The sequence below is a fragment of the Haliotis asinina genome, chromosome 8, assembly GCF_037392515.1.
Source record: "Haliotis asinina isolate JCU_RB_2024 chromosome 8, JCU_Hal_asi_v2, whole genome shotgun sequence".
NCBI lineage: Eukaryota > Metazoa > Mollusca > Gastropoda > Lepetellida > Haliotidae > Haliotis > Haliotis asinina.
In genome coordinates, this window is record NC_090287.1 from 65,309,813 (window position 1) to 65,330,012 (window position 20,200).

At 39.5% G+C, this 20,200-nt stretch overlaps 1 protein-coding gene and 1 long non-coding RNA gene across 2 annotated transcripts in view; one reads left to right on the forward strand and one right to left on the reverse strand.

Annotated features, from left to right (window-relative positions):
• Positions 1-1,049: 1,049 nt before the first annotated feature.
• Positions 1,050-20,200, forward strand: part of LOC137293693 (inositol-tetrakisphosphate 1-kinase-like) — a 39,585-nt gene continuing 20,434 nt past the window's right edge. Inside the window, exons 1-3 of the mRNA XM_067824394.1 lie at positions 1,050-1,253; positions 6,201-6,225; positions 18,461-18,586. Coding sequence (XP_067680495.1) covers positions 1,177-1,253; positions 6,201-6,225; positions 18,461-18,586 — 228 coding nt within the window. The 5' untranslated portion in view covers positions 1,050-1,176. The remainder of the gene's footprint in view (positions 1,254-6,200; positions 6,226-18,460; positions 18,587-20,200) is intronic.
• On the reverse strand, positions 10,003-16,431 carry LOC137295475 (uncharacterized). The gene is made up of 3 exons (XR_010957569.1): positions 16,359-16,431; positions 12,654-12,808; positions 10,003-10,378 (listed from the first exon to the last, which is right to left on the reverse strand). It is a non-coding gene; the product is annotated as an uncharacterized lncRNA (long non-coding RNA).

The following is a 20,200-nucleotide window of genomic DNA, read 5'->3' on the forward strand; positions in this document are numbered from 1 at the left end:
TGTTATTCTCGTGTCACAAGATAACCCACGAGGAACTTGGCCTCTGGGAAGGGTAGTAAAAACATACCCAGGAAAGGATGGCCACGTCAGGGTGGTTGAAGTACAAGTTGGACAATCGAGGTTCACTAGGCCAGTGACTAAGGTTTGTCCTCTGGAATATAGCAATTGGACCAGAAAGAACAAGTTGCCAGTGTAAATAAAGTAGAATGTTCAAGTTTAGAACAGTGTTTGTTGTAAATAGGTTGAATATTTTAGCATTTATTTCGTTGGTTTGAGATTGCATTGCTGTTGATAGATGATGATAGACAGGAGTCTATCATGGAAGGGGGCATGTTCTGAAGGGTTTGTGATTGTGTTCACGGGCGTTGTGGTTTGATGGCATAAACGCAGCCGTTTCGGAGCATGTCATGGACTTTTTCGTGCTGCACGGGATTTTGTGTACCGTTCATCTGGGCATCTTGAACATGTGGCAGATTTTGAGTGTTGAGCGCTGGAGACAGAATAGACGAGTAGCTCTCCAGTAGTTTGTGACACAAAACAGTAAAATAGAAATAGGAGAGATAGATAGATAGATAGAGTAGGATTAACTAAATAGACAGGTTTGCATATTTAGTTTAATTTTCATTGCATATATTTTACATTTCATTACATTACAAGGGAATTTCACTTTTAGTTGATTACAAGGGGATTTCACGTTTAGTTGTTTAAAGGGGAGTTCATGTTTAGTTAGTTAAAAGATTTGGTTTGAAAGGTAAGTCGAAATTTATATTTTAGTTTAATTTCCACTGCGTTACAAAACTACTAACCTGACCTTCATGCGTACGTGACATTCATTTACATCAAATGTATAATGCAACAAAATGGTTGGAGAACGTTCTGCGTGCTGTAATTCCTAGATCCACTTACTAAAATGCATCATAAATGCGTCTAAAAGACATACTATGATATTCATTGATATTTATAGAGCTCATATCGGCGCAGTTTCAACAGAGTACCGAGTGCAATCCAAATATGGATGGTAATATGTCGTAGCCCAAACACTATTGACGATATAGCTCGGTGAAGTATGTTTATGCCAACAGGATGTCGAGTATGTTATGGACGGTAGGAGGGGTTTGCCGGTTCGAGATCTCGTGACACTCTCACTGCATTCGCGGACTTGACAACTCACCAAACATGAAGCGGTTAGGCTACTGGTTTAGTGAGAAGAAGACAAAGAAGCTGAATTTGCCCGAACACGAGCTAGATTTCAGGTAACGTCACATAAACATGGTAAACATTTCGATGTAGGTCACTTGGACAACTTCCGCTAGTCACACAGACTCGCACAATATCACTCAGCCCAGCTGAAACCAGTCACAGCTACTGGTATTAACCCGCGCGCTCTCTTTGATCAGTTATTTTATTACCTAAGTTACTGGTGATACGCTCCCTGGCGAATACCCGACCAAGTCGGTGGCCGAGCCAGGGCGTCAAGGATAGTGCGTCACGAGCTGTGCGACAAGCACGTGAACACAAACATTTCACAATCATAACAGTCCAGAAAAAATGCCAATACATTAATGCATATGTATGTATTACGTATGCATACAGGGATTTGACATGGATTATGTGAACATTAAGAAACCGTCTCTATAACCTTTGAGAATTTCAATCGCAATAGATGATATTGATTCACGTGTTCTATTACTCAACACTTGAATTGAATAGCCTAATTTTATTCATTGGCATTTCTTCGCATATCTTAAAAGTATGTGTGTTGCAGACTTTAGGAGTTTCCCCAAAGCTAATGCCACTCAGCATTGATCATCTTTTGATAAACGTAAACAATGATTATTTGTGTTGTTTGGCAACCATTTATCAACTGCAAGCAGTCATAATAGATTGTAAGGTTAAAAGACTTGATGTGATCAGTATCATGAGATTAGAATATGCAGTCACCACAGATGTTTTGGAAGTTTTTAAGTAAGCAGAATCTACCTTTTATTATCTCTAGCAGAGTGACCCAACTTACAGGCTATGTGAAAGTGTAACAGATAGAAATGTTAGATCTAAACAGGTTAGAAGTAAGCCTAGTTCAGGTACAGCTGATGATATGAAATTCTTTATTTGCTAAACTATTAGCCATCTCTTTTTGTCAGAGAAGGGAAACATACCACAGGCTCTGCTCCAGTAATGCTGATGTCAGATACGAGATTGATAAAAAATTAAACGGATATTTAGGACTTGGAGCTGTTCTAGTAGAGTCATCGCACAGATTCCGCAGATGGCATCTTTTTTACTAAAGAGAGTGACTGCTTTGATTGTCTGAGCAAGGTATCTGACCTCAAATCAGAAGGTCTGCAGTTTGAGTTCCGTCACAGGAATTTGGCAGATTTGATTTGTTTTTCAGAAACCGTTTGATTCTTAATGTCAGGTGTGATATGTATCAAAATAGTTGTTGAACCTTTCGAAACTGGGAAATGTAGTGCTTCATAGTTTTATATCAACAAGCTCAGGTATCAATATTCGGCCTTAAGTGGCATCAAATCTCAGGACAAAAGTCTGAAATGACAATTATCAAGTAATGTTAAGATGTTTAATGTGATAGTTTGGTTAAGGCGGCTTTTATCTTTTATCCCAATTTGCCACCAAGGAAACTATGATTTTGGTCCTGTTTGGATGCAGATGTATCCTCTTGTCATCCACTGTTTCTGACTGAATGTGTGCCCTGATTATGGAAGATAATAGTGTATACTTGTCCTGATTAACCATGGAAAAATGGCAATATAAACATATTGATAATGTGACTCCAGCTGATTGGCCATCTGTTGCCATGATTAGACTGGTGTGACAGGAGATGGGATGCTATTCAGGTATTATCCGTCTCTTCATTGCATGATGGCCATGAGGGTGTGGGCATAGTAGACCTGCTAAATTGTGTGGACTCTCACTTACACAGTAAATCAGTTATATGATATATTAGTTATGTCACATGATATATATCAGTTTTGTGAAAGAATGATATATTAGTTATATCACAGCACAGTGTATCAGTTGTTATGTGACAATGATACGTTAGTTATGTCACATGACAGTGTATCAGTTTTGTGACAGAATTATATATTAGTTCTGTCACAGGACAGTGTATCAGTTATGTGACAGAATGATATAGTACGGTTGTTATGTCACAGGACAGTATCTTAGTTATATGACAGGTGAAGGTATCAGTTGTGAGTGAGTTACAATTTAAGGTCATTTTTGCAATATTGCAGCCATATCCTCACTAATACAGGTCATATTTAAATAATTTATAGACAGACAGACATTTTTGTTCCAATACTGATGCCATTGGCCCCATACATTCACAGTCCGCTCAATTACACAATAGACCCCATGAGTTATTCCATGCAAGGGTTGTCATGCATATGGACTTCGGTACCTGTGGTGTATGCACTTCTCACATGTTCATTTCACATGTAAGGACAAACCTAAGCTTATACACCTCAAGTAAGGACTGACCAATATCAAGACAACACTGCTCCTATAATGTTATAAGATCTGTCTGTGAAGTACAGTTGACATATATCAGTTGTGTTGTTGCACTGTAAACCATTCCTATTGGAGGACTGAACATCTGTCAGCATTTATTAACCTTCCGTCCATGACCAAATGAGGTAAAAGAAATATGACATACTATCTTTGCATAACAAATGTTTTCATTGGTTCACCTTCCAGTGTTTTTGGTTGCAAACAAGGAGGAGATAACTCCAGCTGAAAAAGTAGCAAGGCAAAGTTACTGATAGTCCTGACCAACAGATGTTACCAGCTGTTGTACTGGCTTTACATGAATGTATCCAACTCTATCAATCAAAATATCTTGATCAAATTACAATTCATATTTATTTTCCTCATCACTTGTGTTGATGTCATGCCAACCATTGTGTCAGTCTGTTCTCACAACAGGGTCATATTACAAGAAACAAGTCGTGAAGGAAGAGTCAGTAATTATGTATTCTGCAGGGTTTTTATGCTAATACATAAAGATTGATGATTAATTAATTAATTAATCCGGGGCTGCAGATAATTTTTCAACATAAGGAGTATGTACGCCTTAAATTTTTCAATGTAAGAGTACTGGGAAAAGTTAGAGTACTGAATGGAATTTGATGGTATATAAGTAAACTCATGTTTTGTTTCATATATGCACCACAACATTGCTACTCTTTTGCTACAGGTCAAGAAACAATAAAGCAATATTTTTTCAGATCAATACGTCGGTACATGATTCTGAGACCATACACCATTGCTGTGGTGTGTATCTGCTACGCTTTCTGATTTTTCCTACCGTATCATGCATATTTTTTATCCGTACATACGCCGATATGGCCCATATCTGGAGCCCTGGTTAAACAGAAAACTCTCCATATAATCAGTGAGAACAGTAAACTAATTAGATAAGATTTGTTATGTTGAATGTGTTACAAATCTTGGTTGACCCCCAAAATGGGTAGATTTTTCTTTTAGACGTTTACAGTGTTCCTGATGGAGTTCTTGAAATGTAAGAAGCATATTTTCTCTTTTAGAGCTGGGAACCATATTCAGTTTAGTGCATCCTCAGAGAAACACATATAGGACTCTTCTTTTGAACCTGTCTCAAGATGGTGACTTAATTAGTGCTGATTAAATGTCAGAGTGTGCCCAAACTTTGGGAGTCAAATAGATATTCTAAGGGAACTTTGCTCTTTGGAGTATTTTCAGTTGCTTAGTATGTGGATATTATACAGCTCTGGATGAAACAGGATATGACTGGACTCTGACTTGGGGAAAATATCAACAGCTGTACACTAATATATAATTGTCGTCTGCTGTCATGTAGCTGAAATACTATCTAGTGCAAGGTTACTAGGGCTGTGACGAATACACATAGTAGCGAATATGATATTTGTCACAAATAGTGGATAGTGAATATGAATAATTATTCACTAATATAAAATGATAGTTAAGTGATTGATGCACAACATGGAAAGCTCATGTTAACAGTGTTAAGTTGTTACATCAATAACTGTCATTCTTGCGTATCTTGCTTTTGGAAAAGGACTTAAGGCTTCAAGTAAAACGCACTTCCAAAAAAAAATCTTAAATATGCTTTATTTTTGGTTGTGGTGACCATGACTAACAACTTGAATTAAAGAAGATCTATGGTTCAATTCCCTGAATATGCAAGTGAATCATAACATCCTTAATGGTTTCACAAATAAATTAATTTTGTCTAGGATTAGACTACTGTGACAAGAGATAGGATCCTGTTCAGGTATTTTCTTGTTTTCTCATCGCGCGATGGCCAATGATTATACTAAATTGTAAATACTGGTACAATCATCTCGAAACATGCAAAATATCTCTGACAGATTTGTCTTCATGTTCTTTTTATTCATTTGGTGTGGACTAGTCGATTGCTGTGTGCCTTACTCCCAGACTGTGTTGTAAAGTCAACCTAACTGTGTTAATTGAAAGGAGACTATGTAAGTCCAAAAAGTCTGGCTGTCTGAGACACAGCTTCTTCTCCACTTGGTGGACAGTGAGATGTATGGTAGGTGTGATAACGGGACGACAGAAAGATTTCCTCCCAGCAGCATTGAGTGTTTTCTTACAGTTACAGATAGGACAGACTTTAAACTTGCTGTTCATATGTCGGGGTAGCAAAGCAACAATCATGTCACATGGATCAGTCAATAAGTAAAGATGCAAGGAAAAGGAAAAATCATGTTGTGTGGATTTGATGGAGTTTGTGATATATTTGCTGACAATGCAAATACTGTTCTCATAATAGAAATATGTTAATCATGCAGAGCATCAGTGAGTTTTTCAGAAATGTTTTTGCACCAGTTCATGCCATTTTGTCCACATATGATTTGTTTTTGATGATGATGTCAAAGCCTGGCTTACTGTTTGCATATTTTTTGCATAAATGTCAGTTTCATCAGATTGTGCTGTGAGATTGATTAGAAAGAGAGTGGACGGAAAGTTGTAACAGGTCATCCAGTTAGCAACAGATAGTGTTCTCCTGAAACTAATCTTAATTCTGTGTACAGTGTAGACCTCTTTATTATGTCACATGTTCATTGAGATTTATAGTAGCTCCTTGTATGACCAAATCACAATACTGTGTTCTTGTGTGATTGAGTTTGTTTGACTAACAAATATTTTCCTGTTTTCAGGGCAGCTGGCATTGAGCTTGTGCAGGTAAGCCCTAAAGACGGATTAAGATAAATCATCAGTGATCTGCAAGATGTGAGAAGTACAAGATCAACATTTACTCTGCCAATAAGAACCAGGGGTGTGGAAATAACAAATTTGTGAACATGTTAACAGTCAAATATCACTTGCCTGGAGACAAATACAGATTGGATGACAAATGCACTCATCAACAGATTATGTATGAAAAATGGTGTTTTAATTACAACATAATAAACAACACTATTGTTGTCTTCTCACACCAGATACACCTTCTGTCCAGTGTTTTCAGAATTCCTGTTGCTGTATTTTATGGCCTCCAGTTTTTAGGCAGACATTGAAGAATACTTTTTCCATATCTCTGTGGCTGTTCACACCATGAATAATGAATTTTGTCCGTTGCTAAGTGGCAAAACTGTGAAAACTGTGTTTCCAGCAGCCAGTGCAGCCAGCCATGACTCTTTACAATACACTGTACACTTGACGGTGGTCTGACCAACTTGTCACAGAATGTGTCCTCAAGCAAGATGGATGTCAGCGGTAGATATGAACTGTTTACTGCAGCCATCACCTGATATTTACATCATTTCAAAGCTACAATAATTAACACTTGGCACACACAGTTTATCAAAGTTGACTTGTCTACCATGGTCATTCTTAGGTCACTTATGATCTTTTTCAGTCCTATGAACAAATGTTGTTATCTATGACAAAGGGTTTTTGGTTCATCTACAAACAAATCTCTCTAATATATAAATTATATGAATATAAGTAAATTTAATATGTCCTTCACATTTTCTGGAACAATTCATGATAGTCATGGTTTAATTTCCTCAAAACAGAATGATTCATATCATGCCTGGCCTTGACCTCTGGCCTAGGATGTGAGCTGACTCAAACAGCATAAAAGGTCACCAAATAATGTTGGGGTGAAGATGGATCTCCAGATCATGAGATGTTAGGAGCTGGGTACAAGTTATAGCTGTTATATATACAACACCAGCTTTGTTCAGCAGTAGATTCCACTGGATCCCAAACTGATATTATACATATTGGGACATACATCTAATTACATGTAAACAATATTTTTGTGGATTTTATTCTTTTTTTTCCCTTGAATTCATTTGCATGTAGGTGTGTACTTAGATTTGTTTACAAGGCAGCCAAGCAGAACGTCCTGTAATCTAGTTTCTGTAAGGCCTATAATCTGGTTTGAGACAGTCCGCGAAAGGTGCTTTAGCCTATATTCAAGTTGGACTATATTCCTCGGTTCAGTGCCCAGTCATTGAGTTTTCTGAAACTGAAGTACAGTCTCTGTAATTGAGATATTTGGAATTGTGAAAATTGAATATACAGACAAATGATGTGTATTCAAAGGAAATCCCAGTAGATCCTAAACATGGTAGAACAGGTTTGCCAATTGTCAGTGTTTTGGCAGTCCATGCAGAATCAGAAACATAAGTGAAGCCATTTTGTCAAGTGGTGTCCTACAGTCTGCAGTCACAATTGAGGCAGCATAAAGCCCAACTCACTCACTCACTCACTCACTCACTCACCCACCCACCCACATACCCACCCACCCACCCACTCACTCACTCACTCACTCACTCACTCACTCACTCACTCACTCACGACTAGTACAGTAGAACACAGGATTCTGACAGTACAAAAGTTCACAAATCTTGATTTGTTTCATATTCATATCCAGATTCATATTGACTCCTGAAAACCGAAATTTAGGTGTATCATGTCGGGACTTTGTTCAACAGTATAAAAGTTAACCTTTTGTATTTCATGCTGAAATCCATTCCTTTAGAATACGAATACAAGCATTGTATGCAGTGTGTGTGTGTGCTTGTATAGTCAGTGCACACACTGTACAAGAAGGCCGCAAGTTCATGTTGATATGTTTACAAGTTTCAGTACGACATGTTGGATGGTATTCTGTTCTTGTCTGTGTCACTGGAAACAGTCTTTGGCCTTGCAGTAGAGTACCTGTGCAGATAGAACATGTTATTTCTTAGTAGGACTTGAATGACAGCAGGTGACTGTTGGACGGAATGAAACGGCCTGTTGGTTATGAATGGTTGACAGTGGATCTGCACTGGGTGCCACATGGCGGTTCACTGAAGCATGTGTGACCCCCAGCGGGAGGTGCTATATAGACATCTTGTTAAAGGAAAAATAGTGATTGAGCCAATAATTTAGAATTTAGACCACAAACTAAAACGTGTCCTCTGTGCCATTTCTCTCGGAATGTAATATAGATAGCAGCTGTCTCCTTGGTGACACCCTCGGGTGTTTGCGTGAGTGGGTGATAAACTTCCAGTTTTAACTACATTCTAGTTGGGAATATTGACTTACTGATGCGTGGGCAAGGGATATTAATGTTGTTTGTCCTACATACCCACTCTCTACACCAGTGTACATGTCCACCCACTACAACAGGGTACATGTCCACCCTCTACACCAGGGTACATGTCCACCCTCTACAACAGGGTACATGTCCACCCACTACAACAGGGTACATGTCAATCCTCTACACCAGGGTACGTGTCCTCCTCTACACCAGGGAACGTGTCCTCCTTTACACCAGGGTACGTGTCCTCTAGACCGGGGGTACGTGTCCTTTTCTTCACCAGGGTACATGTCCTCCTCTACACCAGGGTACGTGTCCTCTAGAGCAGGGTACGTGTCCTCTAGACCGGGGTACGTGTCCTCCTCTAGACTAGGGTACGTGTCCTCCTCTAGATCAGGATTCATGTCCTTCCTGAACGTCCTCACCAGGGTACACATCCTCTTCTTCACCAGGGAACATGTCTACCATTACATCAGGGTACATGTCCACCCTCTGTATCAGGGTACATGTCTACCCTCTACACCAAGGTATATGTCCACCCTCTGCACCAGGGTACATGTCCACCCTCTACACCAGGGTACATGTCCACCATCACACCAGGGTACGTGTCTACCCTTTGTACCAGGGTACTTATATTACCTCATACATATATGTCTCTGTCTGATTGGCTGAGTGCTCTTCTGTTATTTTCAGTGTAGCCTGTGTACAAGTGAACATGTCTACCCTCTGTTCCAGAGTACTTGTATTACATCATACATAAATGTCACTGTCTGATTGGCTGAGTGCACTTCCGTTATTTTCAGTGCATTGCAATACACCACGCTACCAATAGCAACTCGTTCGATACTTCGTGGTAGTTACCTTTTTATCTTGAATAACTTTAAATGATGCATGATGCATGGAAATTACCAATGTTTTACGAACAAAAATCGATGGAAGGGAGGTAACTCTAAATCTGTATTTCTTATGTTCGCAAAATCTAGCAATCGATACGAAAACACTTGACTCTTTTGGGAATTACATTGTGGCGGCAATTCGAATCGTTTGATTCACACAGGTTGGCTGAAGTGTATGATCCAGTACCCATGCTTCATACAGTTCAAAATTAACATTCAGGTGTTTGGTAAAATAAATACGTTGTTCACTGGTCCTTTGGGGACCATGGGTTGAGGTATCATCAATGTATGTTTCTCAATGTTTGTTTATTGAGGCTCCTCAACCCACGCCTTTCATCATGACTAGTGAACAGCATATAATGTCCACCCTCTGTACCAGGGTAAATGTTGTCCTCTACACGAGGGTACATGTCCACCTTTACACCAAGGTACATGTCCACCTCTACACCAGGCTACGTGTCAACCCTGTGTACCAGGTTGTCTGTCCACCCTCAACACCAGGTACACATCAGATATCTGAATAGAGGGACAGGTTGTTAGTGTCTTTATTTGACTTGTATATCACAGTAGCCTTGTACATTCATCATGTTTGCCTCTGTGTGTCTAGCCTAGCATTCACCTTCTCAGCCTAGACTTTCAGCCTTTGCACAGGTCACCTGCTGTACACCCCCATATAATAGGATTAAGTGGATGTTGTTGATACATTTCTTGTAACACTTGTAGCGGTAGAGCTGATCAGTATTATCTGTCATGTGATTATGGCCTGTTATTTCCTGATAGTAGATACTGCTGGAATGTCAAGGTCGTGCGATGGCAGGTTGTGCCCTGAGGAATATTAGATGCTGTATGGAGGACAACTTCTTTCTTTGTTGCAAAACAATGTTTGGGCGACATCTTTCTCATTATTCTGCCAATAAAAAAGAAAATGCAAGAGTTTGTGGAAGACTTAAAACCTTCAGTCCCTGTTTTTTATAAACTGAATCATGAGTTAATGTCAAAAAGGGAGTTGTTGCTTACAATAACTGGTCATTAGTCAATTTATCACTCCAGTTAAGAGGTTTGGAATGAAAATTGAGCATTTTACATAGGTAAGATAGTAATACAGTTTCCACCAACAAAGTATTTATGTGTACATTGATCTTAGGCAACCCTTGCTTCTTGTAAGAGGTGACTAACGAGATTGTGTGGTCAGACTCAATGATTTGGTTGATGCATGTCCTTTTATACCACTTGGATAGATGGATGCTCATGATGTCAGTCACTGGTTTGTTTGGTCCTAGACTCAGTTATGTAGCATCCTCGATATCTCCAGGGTATACGTTCCGATAAGTCTCCACTTTACCCTGGACGCATCTACGGCTCTGCCCGATATTACCTCCCTTTGCTGACTCCGCCTTCTCACAGTAGCCAATCAGCTAGGCCGCCGTTATAACTGATCTTGCCAGTGTCAACAAAGGTAGCGGTCGCAACTGCAAAGGTTTGCTCGCAGTGCGTCCCAGATTTTAGGGAAATCATACAAACACATTGACAGGTCCGAAACTTTAAAACAACATATGCAAGAAAGCCCTCTACCTCTTCCAGAGAACCTCTGGATGGTTTCTGTTGTCAAGTATAATCGGTTAGATAATTCAAAAAACGAAAGTGAGTTGTGATTGGTTCGCTCAACTTCCCAGCGTAGACACCTGACTGGATCAAAAGACAGTCAAGGGAGGTAATAAATTTATCGGGCAGAGCCATAGATGCGTCCAGGGTATAGTGGAGACTTATCGGAACGTATACCCTGGAGATATCGAGGATGGTTATGTAGAGACTACTGTCTTAAAGCTATACTATTGCTCTCAGGTATCATTAACAACAACAAAATTATCAAATTCAGTTTTTTTGTGCTCTCTTTTTGTGTCTTTGGTGCCTTAGGGATTATTGCTGTCTCTGGTGCCTAAGGGATTATTGCTCACTCTATTACCTTAGGGATTGTGCGCTTGGGAGTATGGCAGGGTTGTGACCAGTCACAGAGCTTGCCAAGAAAACTCTGGGCAAGTGTGTGTAGTTGGCACATATTGTGACAATCATGAGTTGACATTGGCACTTACATTTAAGATAATGAATATGTACACATTATCCTACAAAGACCTATGCTATGTACAAATATTAGTGAGTGTTTTTAAGCAGGAAACATGTTCTCTTTAGAATATCTCTTGTACTGGGTAGATCCCCTTGTATGGGAAACTTGGTACTGGGGAGATCTCCTTGTAGAGAAGAACTTAGTACTGGAGAGATCCCCTTGATGGAGTAACTTGGTAGTGGAGAAATCCCCTTGTATCTTGGTACTGGGGACATACCCCATAGAGGGTTATCTTGGTACTGGGAGATCCCCTTATAGGGCTATCTTGGTACTGGGTAGATTCCCTTGTAGGGGGAACTTGGTGTGTGGAGATCCCCACGTAGGTGTAATTTGGGACTGGGGAGATTCCCTTGTAGGGTGAACTTGGTACTGGGGAGATCCCCTTATAGGGGTATCATGGTACTGGGAGATCCCCTTATAGGGCTATCTTGGTACTGGGTAGATTCCCTTGTAGGGGGAACTTGGTGTGTGGAGATCCCCACGTAGGTGTAATTTGGGACTGGGGAGATTCCCTTGTAGGGAGAACTTGGTACAGGGGAGATCCCCTTATAGGGGTATCATGGTACTGGGAGATCCCCTTATAGGGCTATCTTGGTACTGGGTAGATTCCCTTGTAGGAGGAACTTGGTGTGTGGAGATCCCCGCGTAGGTGTAATTTGGGACTGGGGAGATTCCCTTGTAGGGAGAACTTGGTACTGGGGAGATCCCCTTGTAGGGGGAACGTGGTACCTAGGGAGATCCTCTTGTATTGGGGAGATCCCCATGTAGGGGAAACTTGATACTTGGGAGATTCCCAGGGGAATCTTGGTACTGGAGAGATCCCTGTGTAGGGAAACTTGTTATTGGGGAGATCCCTTTGTAGTGGGAACTTGGTACTTGGAAAGATCCTACATGGACCATGTGGCTGTTACAATGCTAACAAACAGAGAAACAGATGCATCCTTACATATCAACCTTGATAATCTGTAAAGCTGAGGTCAGGGATGTGAGGTACAGTTACATAAGTAGTATTCATTTCTGACTCAAGTGGTCCAAACTTGCTGCATGTTAATCACATCACCTGGTCATCCTTCCAGTTCTTGATGATGTGAGTCAGTATGTTGCAGTAGTACGCTGTGATTGCAGCATTGGTGTGATGATCAGTTTCCTCTAGAGGAGGTGGTGTATGACACTTCGGAACTCCTCCCCTTACATTCTGCTGTAGTCACTCAACGCCTGGAAAGGAATTCATTGCTACGTCAGTGTCATGTTATATTATCCTTGCAAGTTCTCAACAAAATGATCTTGACACAAATGAAGGATGATAGCAAGCATTGACCAATGAGAGGGCTTGCATTGACCAAACCCAAATTTATGCGGACGTATCGGCCTTGCTATCATCCTCCCTTTGTAGAGATGCCAACCACTCTGATTTTGGAGGATTTACTCTAATTTTCAAATACAAAATCTACTCTCCAATTTATCTGTAAAAAACTCTGATTTTTTAGAAAACACAAATATGTTCATAAGTTTAAAATGTTTGAAAGAATTTTAATAATAGCCGTTTGAATATGTTCTATTTGAGTTAAGTACTAACTGGTTAAGTATGCCCAGAAATTACATATTTCCAGTGGACTAAATCTATTTTTGTAAGGAGGCCCCCCTAAACCCCCACAGTCAAAAGGGGCCTGATCCCCATCTCACGCTCTCCCCCAACTCGCACCTTCAGGTCTCGAGAATTGCTTTGGGCAAGGCATGATTCCATTTTCATTTGATTCAAGGTAGGCATCTCTGCATATGTGTCAAGATCATTCCGTTGTCTCCCTGCCGCAGCACGGAGTGGGGAACTATGTATTCAGCGGCGTCTGTACATACATATGATATCTCATACGATACCACTTTTCATATTCTCTATCGAGATACCTCATGACCTATTGTACCCAATATCCTCAAATTTGGCGACAACCAACATTGGGGGATTATGCAGACACAGTCTTGGTGACCTTGACCGATTCGGGTGACCTTTATCTTACTTTCAATATGACCACAACACTTCCTTAGTCTTTGAGAGGTGTTTATATGGCTGGGGGCATAAAGGGTTACCCCCCATGTCCGTCCATAGGTCCGTCCATACGAAACAGGGAATGCACTCTAGCACTTCTCAAATACTACTTTATGGAATTCAAAGAACTTTTACATGTGCTTTATAGGGACTCTAAAGGGACTCTAAAATACTACATAAAAGTGTGCATCTCATATTTTGATTTTGTATTTTATTTATTTTTCAGTTTTAATGCCATTTGAACTTACATAAATTTTGTTGTATTTCTCTCTGAATGTTGTGTTAAGGGGAGGTGTACGTTATCCACTTCTCCTCAAAAACTGCTTTATGGAATTCATTTAGATGACTGGGTTTGGTATCGCGGCTGCTTCGTTGCGAGGGTGGTAAAGTACTGCACTTTTAATTTACGATTATATGCTTATAATTTTGTTTATTTGTTTTTTCACAATCACCAATGTATTTTATATACCCTGAACAAGTGATAACTGTGTTTTAATTGAGTTTGATTTTTTGGTTGCATATGACCTGTCAGTACTTGCCACACTGTGTCCCTGTGTTCTCAGTACTTGCCTCACTGTCGCCCAGTGTTCTCAGTACTTGCCTCACTGTGTCCCTGTGTTCTCAGTACTTGCCACACTGTGTTCCTGTGTTCTCAGTACTTGCCACACTGTGACCCTGTGTTCTCAGTAGAAACTGGGCTGTAGAGGTTTGATATGGTCAGCAGTAAGTGTGCAATATCATGGCCAAAAGGTCAAGGTCATACTGTTGGACAGTGTACACAGATGTCATGATACCTGTGACAACTTGGATGCTTACACAGTTACTGCATGTTGATAACAGACATATCACCTCCAGGAGTGTACTGTAGCCCACTTGTGATGCTCTTACAACCAGAAGGTTTGATAAGGCATGTAAGATGGTATTCGATCACCAAACCACACATTATAGATCTGTTAGGATCAGTGTAAATGTTGCTGACTTATTTCATTGTGGAACTTTCATTATGGTTGAGTAATCCATTGACTTAAAAGTTAATTGTGGACTGATGTGAGTTAGATATAACTCAGTTGATTACTAATATAACTTAGGTATATTCTAACTTAGTTGTGGACTGATACGGTTAAGATAAAACTCAGTTGAGGACTGACAGGACAGGATATAAGATGAGATCTGGATGAGTCATTGTACTCTGACAGCTGGCTTGCCTACTGAGACTCAAGGAGTGACTATGTATTGAACTGGTGGGCTTTTGTGCTGAATATGAATTACAGTAAATTCAGGTCAAATGCTGAAACTGAATTATATGGGAATATGGCCAGTTCCCACACCAAGGCCATGTGTGCAGTGAGGATACTGAGTGATGATCTCTGAATGTCAGTGGTTGCATTCTTGGTCTGCTCTTCAGTGACTGTAGAATAGCTTTACTATACAGCATTATATATATTGTATCAGGACTATTCCAGAAGACAGGTAGACCATATGTCAGATGTCAGTGGTCCCCAGACTTTTTAGTTTGTCCTGCTTGATCAACACAAAGTGTTAACATGTAATGTTGGCTTGAATCTGTTCCTTTTTTGTAGCAAAATGAAAACAGTGAGAACTGGTTCCGAATAATAGCCCTCAAAGTGGCACAGTAGTGTAGTTTCAGGCTGCAAGGGTTAATATTGTGACAATTTTGTGTATTGTGTTTATGAAGGTAAAGCAATTATTGCCTTACTAGATGATCACTGTTAGTCTGTCATAATCATCATCATCATCATCATCATCAGTGCTATATAGTGTATACACACCTATGAAGTATGACCAGTGCCATATATTATTTTAGTAGCAAACTAGTTCAAATAATGTTTTTTGTAATGAATATGGCGTTTGTCCTTTGGTAACACATACAGAGACTTTGACAAGGTAAATACTTTATCTGCAAGTCTTTGGGTCAGGGAGGAATTCCCCAAATATCTTAATATCTTTTAACCAGATAGAAATGCCTGGCACTGAAGAATTTATAGTTGCCTAAACATTCTTTCATTTGAAATGTATAAATAGCTGTTAGTAATTTGAGGATGTCTGCTTTAGACAGAGTCAGATACCCTAACTACAGGGCAGGGACAGCCTTAAACATGTTGTGGCCACTAAGTAGTATAATGGTGGTATTCATCCCAGCTAGAGAGGATGTATGCTGTGTTACTGCGCTGCTGATCACGAGAGAGTATGCAGATCACAAGGCTACGACCTAACCGGCTGAGGATGATAATGAATGTATACACCAGCAACAAACAGTACATGTGTGTTTTAGACTGAAATAACACCATGATTTACTATGACTGCTGGACAGGACACGAGGTGGTTCGTGAGAGTTATTGTATGTAACTTCTCCCTTCGTCTTCTTTCATGACTAAATGATTTAGGACACATTTCCAACAACACAACACTCTACAGGAATGTGGACATTCTGGAAGAGATTCCCTCTTCTGACTCATGCAATAATTCATGTTACACTAACTTAATTTGGAGGTCATTGTGACATTACAATTATTATTTCCCTCATTGATTGTGGAAGAAATGCCGTGGGTGGGATACTAAACTTGATGGATTCTGTCATTCAGTGACCGACCCTTGATAGTGGTTGGTCTGGAACATGTGATGGAAAGGTTTATTTCATAGTGACAGTTTGAACATTGTATAGGTAATAAAGTATGTGTGGAACGTTGTAGTTTAATATCCTACCTTATGGGACTGGTGTCAGATGCGAGACCCATACATCTCCAGCTGTTGTGGATGTAAAGACTGCTGTCTGGACAGATCTACAGGGCAGTTCGTGTTCACTCCAATATTTCTATATATCATGTTGTAAATACAGACAACTCTGTTGAACAAAGTCTCTAATTATCCTGTGCTTCATCCAACAGCTGTTTCATATTGGAATGCAGCATACAAAAACAGTAAATACATTACTTGCACACTAATAAATTACTTGCACAAGGTGACATCTGTTTGAAAAAAAGATTATTCTTTGCTGCTGTTTGGTCCAAAAAAAATATTTTGTTCCCAGAATGATATATATTCCTAAAGTTAATTTTAAGTGCATTGCGACAATTTATGCTGAGTGGCAGAAAGACAATATTCATCTCTAACAGATCCTCGTTATATTCTGATGTTTGTGGTGGCAGTACTAAAGATTAATCAACCTGTTCAGAACCTCAGTAGTTTTTGAAAGATGTGTGTTGGTGTGAACACAAGACAATATGTAACCCAAACAGGGTCTTACTGTTTCTCTATAGATACGTCATCATGTGTGCAATGACAATATAGTACCCAAAGAGGGCCTCATTAATATTTCTGATAGACAACACAAAATGAAAACAAATGTTCCTTATTTTTCTTGTGATTGGAATGCTAGACAATATATAACCCAAACAGGACCTCGCTTCTGATGATCGAGATGTGATCAATGACAATAACTGATATAACTACAGCGTCCAGACAAGCAGTCAAACTCAAAGGAAAAGTGGGCTAACTGACCAGTGGGGATTTACACTGAGTGATGTTAAAGGGCCCTTGATGACTTACTTCCCCAAATATTAGAGAAATGCTTGCCTCTTCTACTGTATTGTCTAAATTCAGGCTGCTTGTGCGAAACATCAGTGTTTACAGATAGAAACAAATAGTAGTGTTTAGGGTAATATAATAATTGCGTCTTTGTGTTATTTCAGATACTTTTTAAAATCTGTATTATTTTTTTGAAATTCACGTTGTTAATGGGTTTTTGGAATATACTGTTTGTGTGTAATGATAGCAGTAGTGTGTTGACTGTGAGATGTACAACATCGTCTCAGCTGTTCATCAGAGAGATGCTATTAAGTAGCCTTCACAGAAACAGTATTGATTAAGTAATGTACGAGTTAATTTGTAATTAGAAGCCGCCACTGTGATGAGTTTAGATGCGCTCAGTATGAAGAGATAATCAATTACGTTGACCGAGCATCTCAACATGACGCTGGACAATAACTAACAGTAGCCATTGAGAGATGTCCTTGTCTTGAAGGGCTGTTTGCCTTTGAATTTAGTCTGGCATATTTAAACTATAGCTATTAGTGCAATGATAAAGACCGAGCCCTGTGTGCAGAATAGTTTCCAAATCTGGCTAGTTATGCCTGAAAGTAACTAGCTCACAAATTCGTTCACTTGCCCGAAATATGAGCTTAGAAACTAAGCCAAAGATTATAGAAATTAAAAGAGAAAAGATATTGTCATCCACTGTGTTGTTAGTACACTTCCATCCAATCAACAGGAGACCTAAGATAGCGGAATCCCAGATGCCAGTTTTTTGAATGTTAGCTATTGTACAAGCAGTCAGTTTGGTGGTATCTTTATTGTGCCGAAATATGGAGTAGGCTGATGCTGGAGTAGAGGGTGTGCAAATGATCATAAATTAACTACCGGTAGCTTCTGTAGGGATCAAATACAAGTGCTGATATTGCAAGCATGCTGGATTGGACGGATGTCAGTTTTGAGGGCCTCCACTGTATACTGTGTATGATTTACTGTTTCACTGTGATGGGGTGTATATTTTATACTTTAGGAGATTTAAGCCTGCTTTTTTCATGTTTTTATCTAATTATGTTAGAAAGGAGCTTTGAAATTAAAAAATGCAGGTTTTAATCTTTAAATTTGAAAATCGGAAGAGGTTTGTCATAGATATTTAGGGTTGATGTGACATGTGTTTCAGTTAATGTGTATGACCGTGTGCTAAGTTATGAGTGTTGGTAAGTTTTTCAGTTATAGCAGATAAATACTGACATACTGACTGTAAGTACTTGTGTTGGCAGTTGGACGTGAATCGCCCCCTGGATGAACAAGGGCCCTTCGATGCCATCCTACACAAGTTGGCAGACCTGCAGGCTCACGCTGATGCTGGATACGTCACGGCGCAGCAGCAACTGGCCAATGTCAAGGTGAGACACGTAGTAGGGCATACACCATGTGGTCACATGGATCCTGTGTGCAGTCAGTCACCGGCTTGTCTGGTCCAGGTGTTTCCTGAAATTGTAGCCCTGATATGGTGTAAATGTTGCTGACTGCAAAACCTTCTCACTACTCTACCTGATTATCAAGAATGTTCATGATTCATGTCTTTTCCACCATTATTGTCTATGTACATACTTCCCACATTGTACTGGTTTTTTGTTGTTTTTGTTTTTTTATTTTGTTTGTGTGTGTGTGTGAGAGAGAGAGTGAGACAGAGAGAAACGGAGAGAGAGACAGAGAGCGAGACAGAGAGAGACACTAAATATTTCCTCAACATCCTATTCAATGAGCTCTCATGTACAGACTGTTAAGTAAAGTATGGAGTGAGGTCATATGTAGCGGAGACAATACTGAGTGCATTGTTCAACCATCAAACAAATTAACATTGTTGTGAAGCTGCCTCTTGTCTTCCTAAGGATTGGGCTGCTTAAAAAAAAATCAAATGTTTCTCGGGCACATTATTTTCAAGTTATGAGGGCGATTGGACTTCGTGTTTAATTTTTGATTAAAAAAAAATTATTTTTTGCTCTCAGAAATACAGCTTATGAAGTTTAGCACATATTAATAAGTTGCAGATTCAGTCACACTCATTCTTATAGTGGACAAATGAATGATCGAGACGTGACCAAGTCAAAATTGTTTTTTTTTTAAATGGCAATAAAAAATTGTTACGCATACAAATAAAAGTGATGCGCGGATGCCTGAGAAACGTTTCACTTTTTTATTCAGCCTTGATTCACCACAGTGGATAAGCCAGGTGCTATTGCACCAAACATTCGTAGCACTAGGGTGATTGTAAGTGCTGTATGTTAACACAGACTGGCATAGATTTATCATGACTTTATGCTGAATAACTTATGTGGTGTTATTAGGTGAACATTTGTACTGAGCAATGTTGTTAATGTCAGCAAGACGGTGAACACCTCATGAAAGTACAAACTGGATATTTATTCTTTTGGTCAAGGTTGCATTTTTTATCATCATTCAGGTAGATATTGTTATATGTTAACAGTCACAGCTGTGAAGATCCAGGATCCATAGATTGATACTCATGGTGTTGATCACTGGTTTGTCTGGTCCTGAGTACATATTTACAGGCCACCACAATTTAGTGTGCATGTTGCTGAGAGTAGTTTTAAACAAACAAACATTCAGGTAGATAATCCTGTTCATTATATATATTTATTACTTAAATATTATTGAATTTGATATGAAAAATTTGATCGATTGTGAGGACAATTGCGGTGTAAAGAGACGTGTTTATGCAGCTGTGTGTTTAATACATCAGTTAGTTAGTGCAATCATGTGGAACATTTGTGAGGTAAGTCCAGGGAACACCTTACTGAGAATCCGCGCTGTAGACATTAGTATTGTCCCGGACCAGGTGGCTTGTCACTGATATTGTGGTTATCTGATAAGATTTGTTGTTGGACTTAATGCATGGTAGTTAGACGATGGCCCAGACAGTACATTATTTCTTCAGTCAGGCATGCTGAGTGTACCGAATTAGTTCAAACAGGTATGGGTTGTGCAGATTTGCC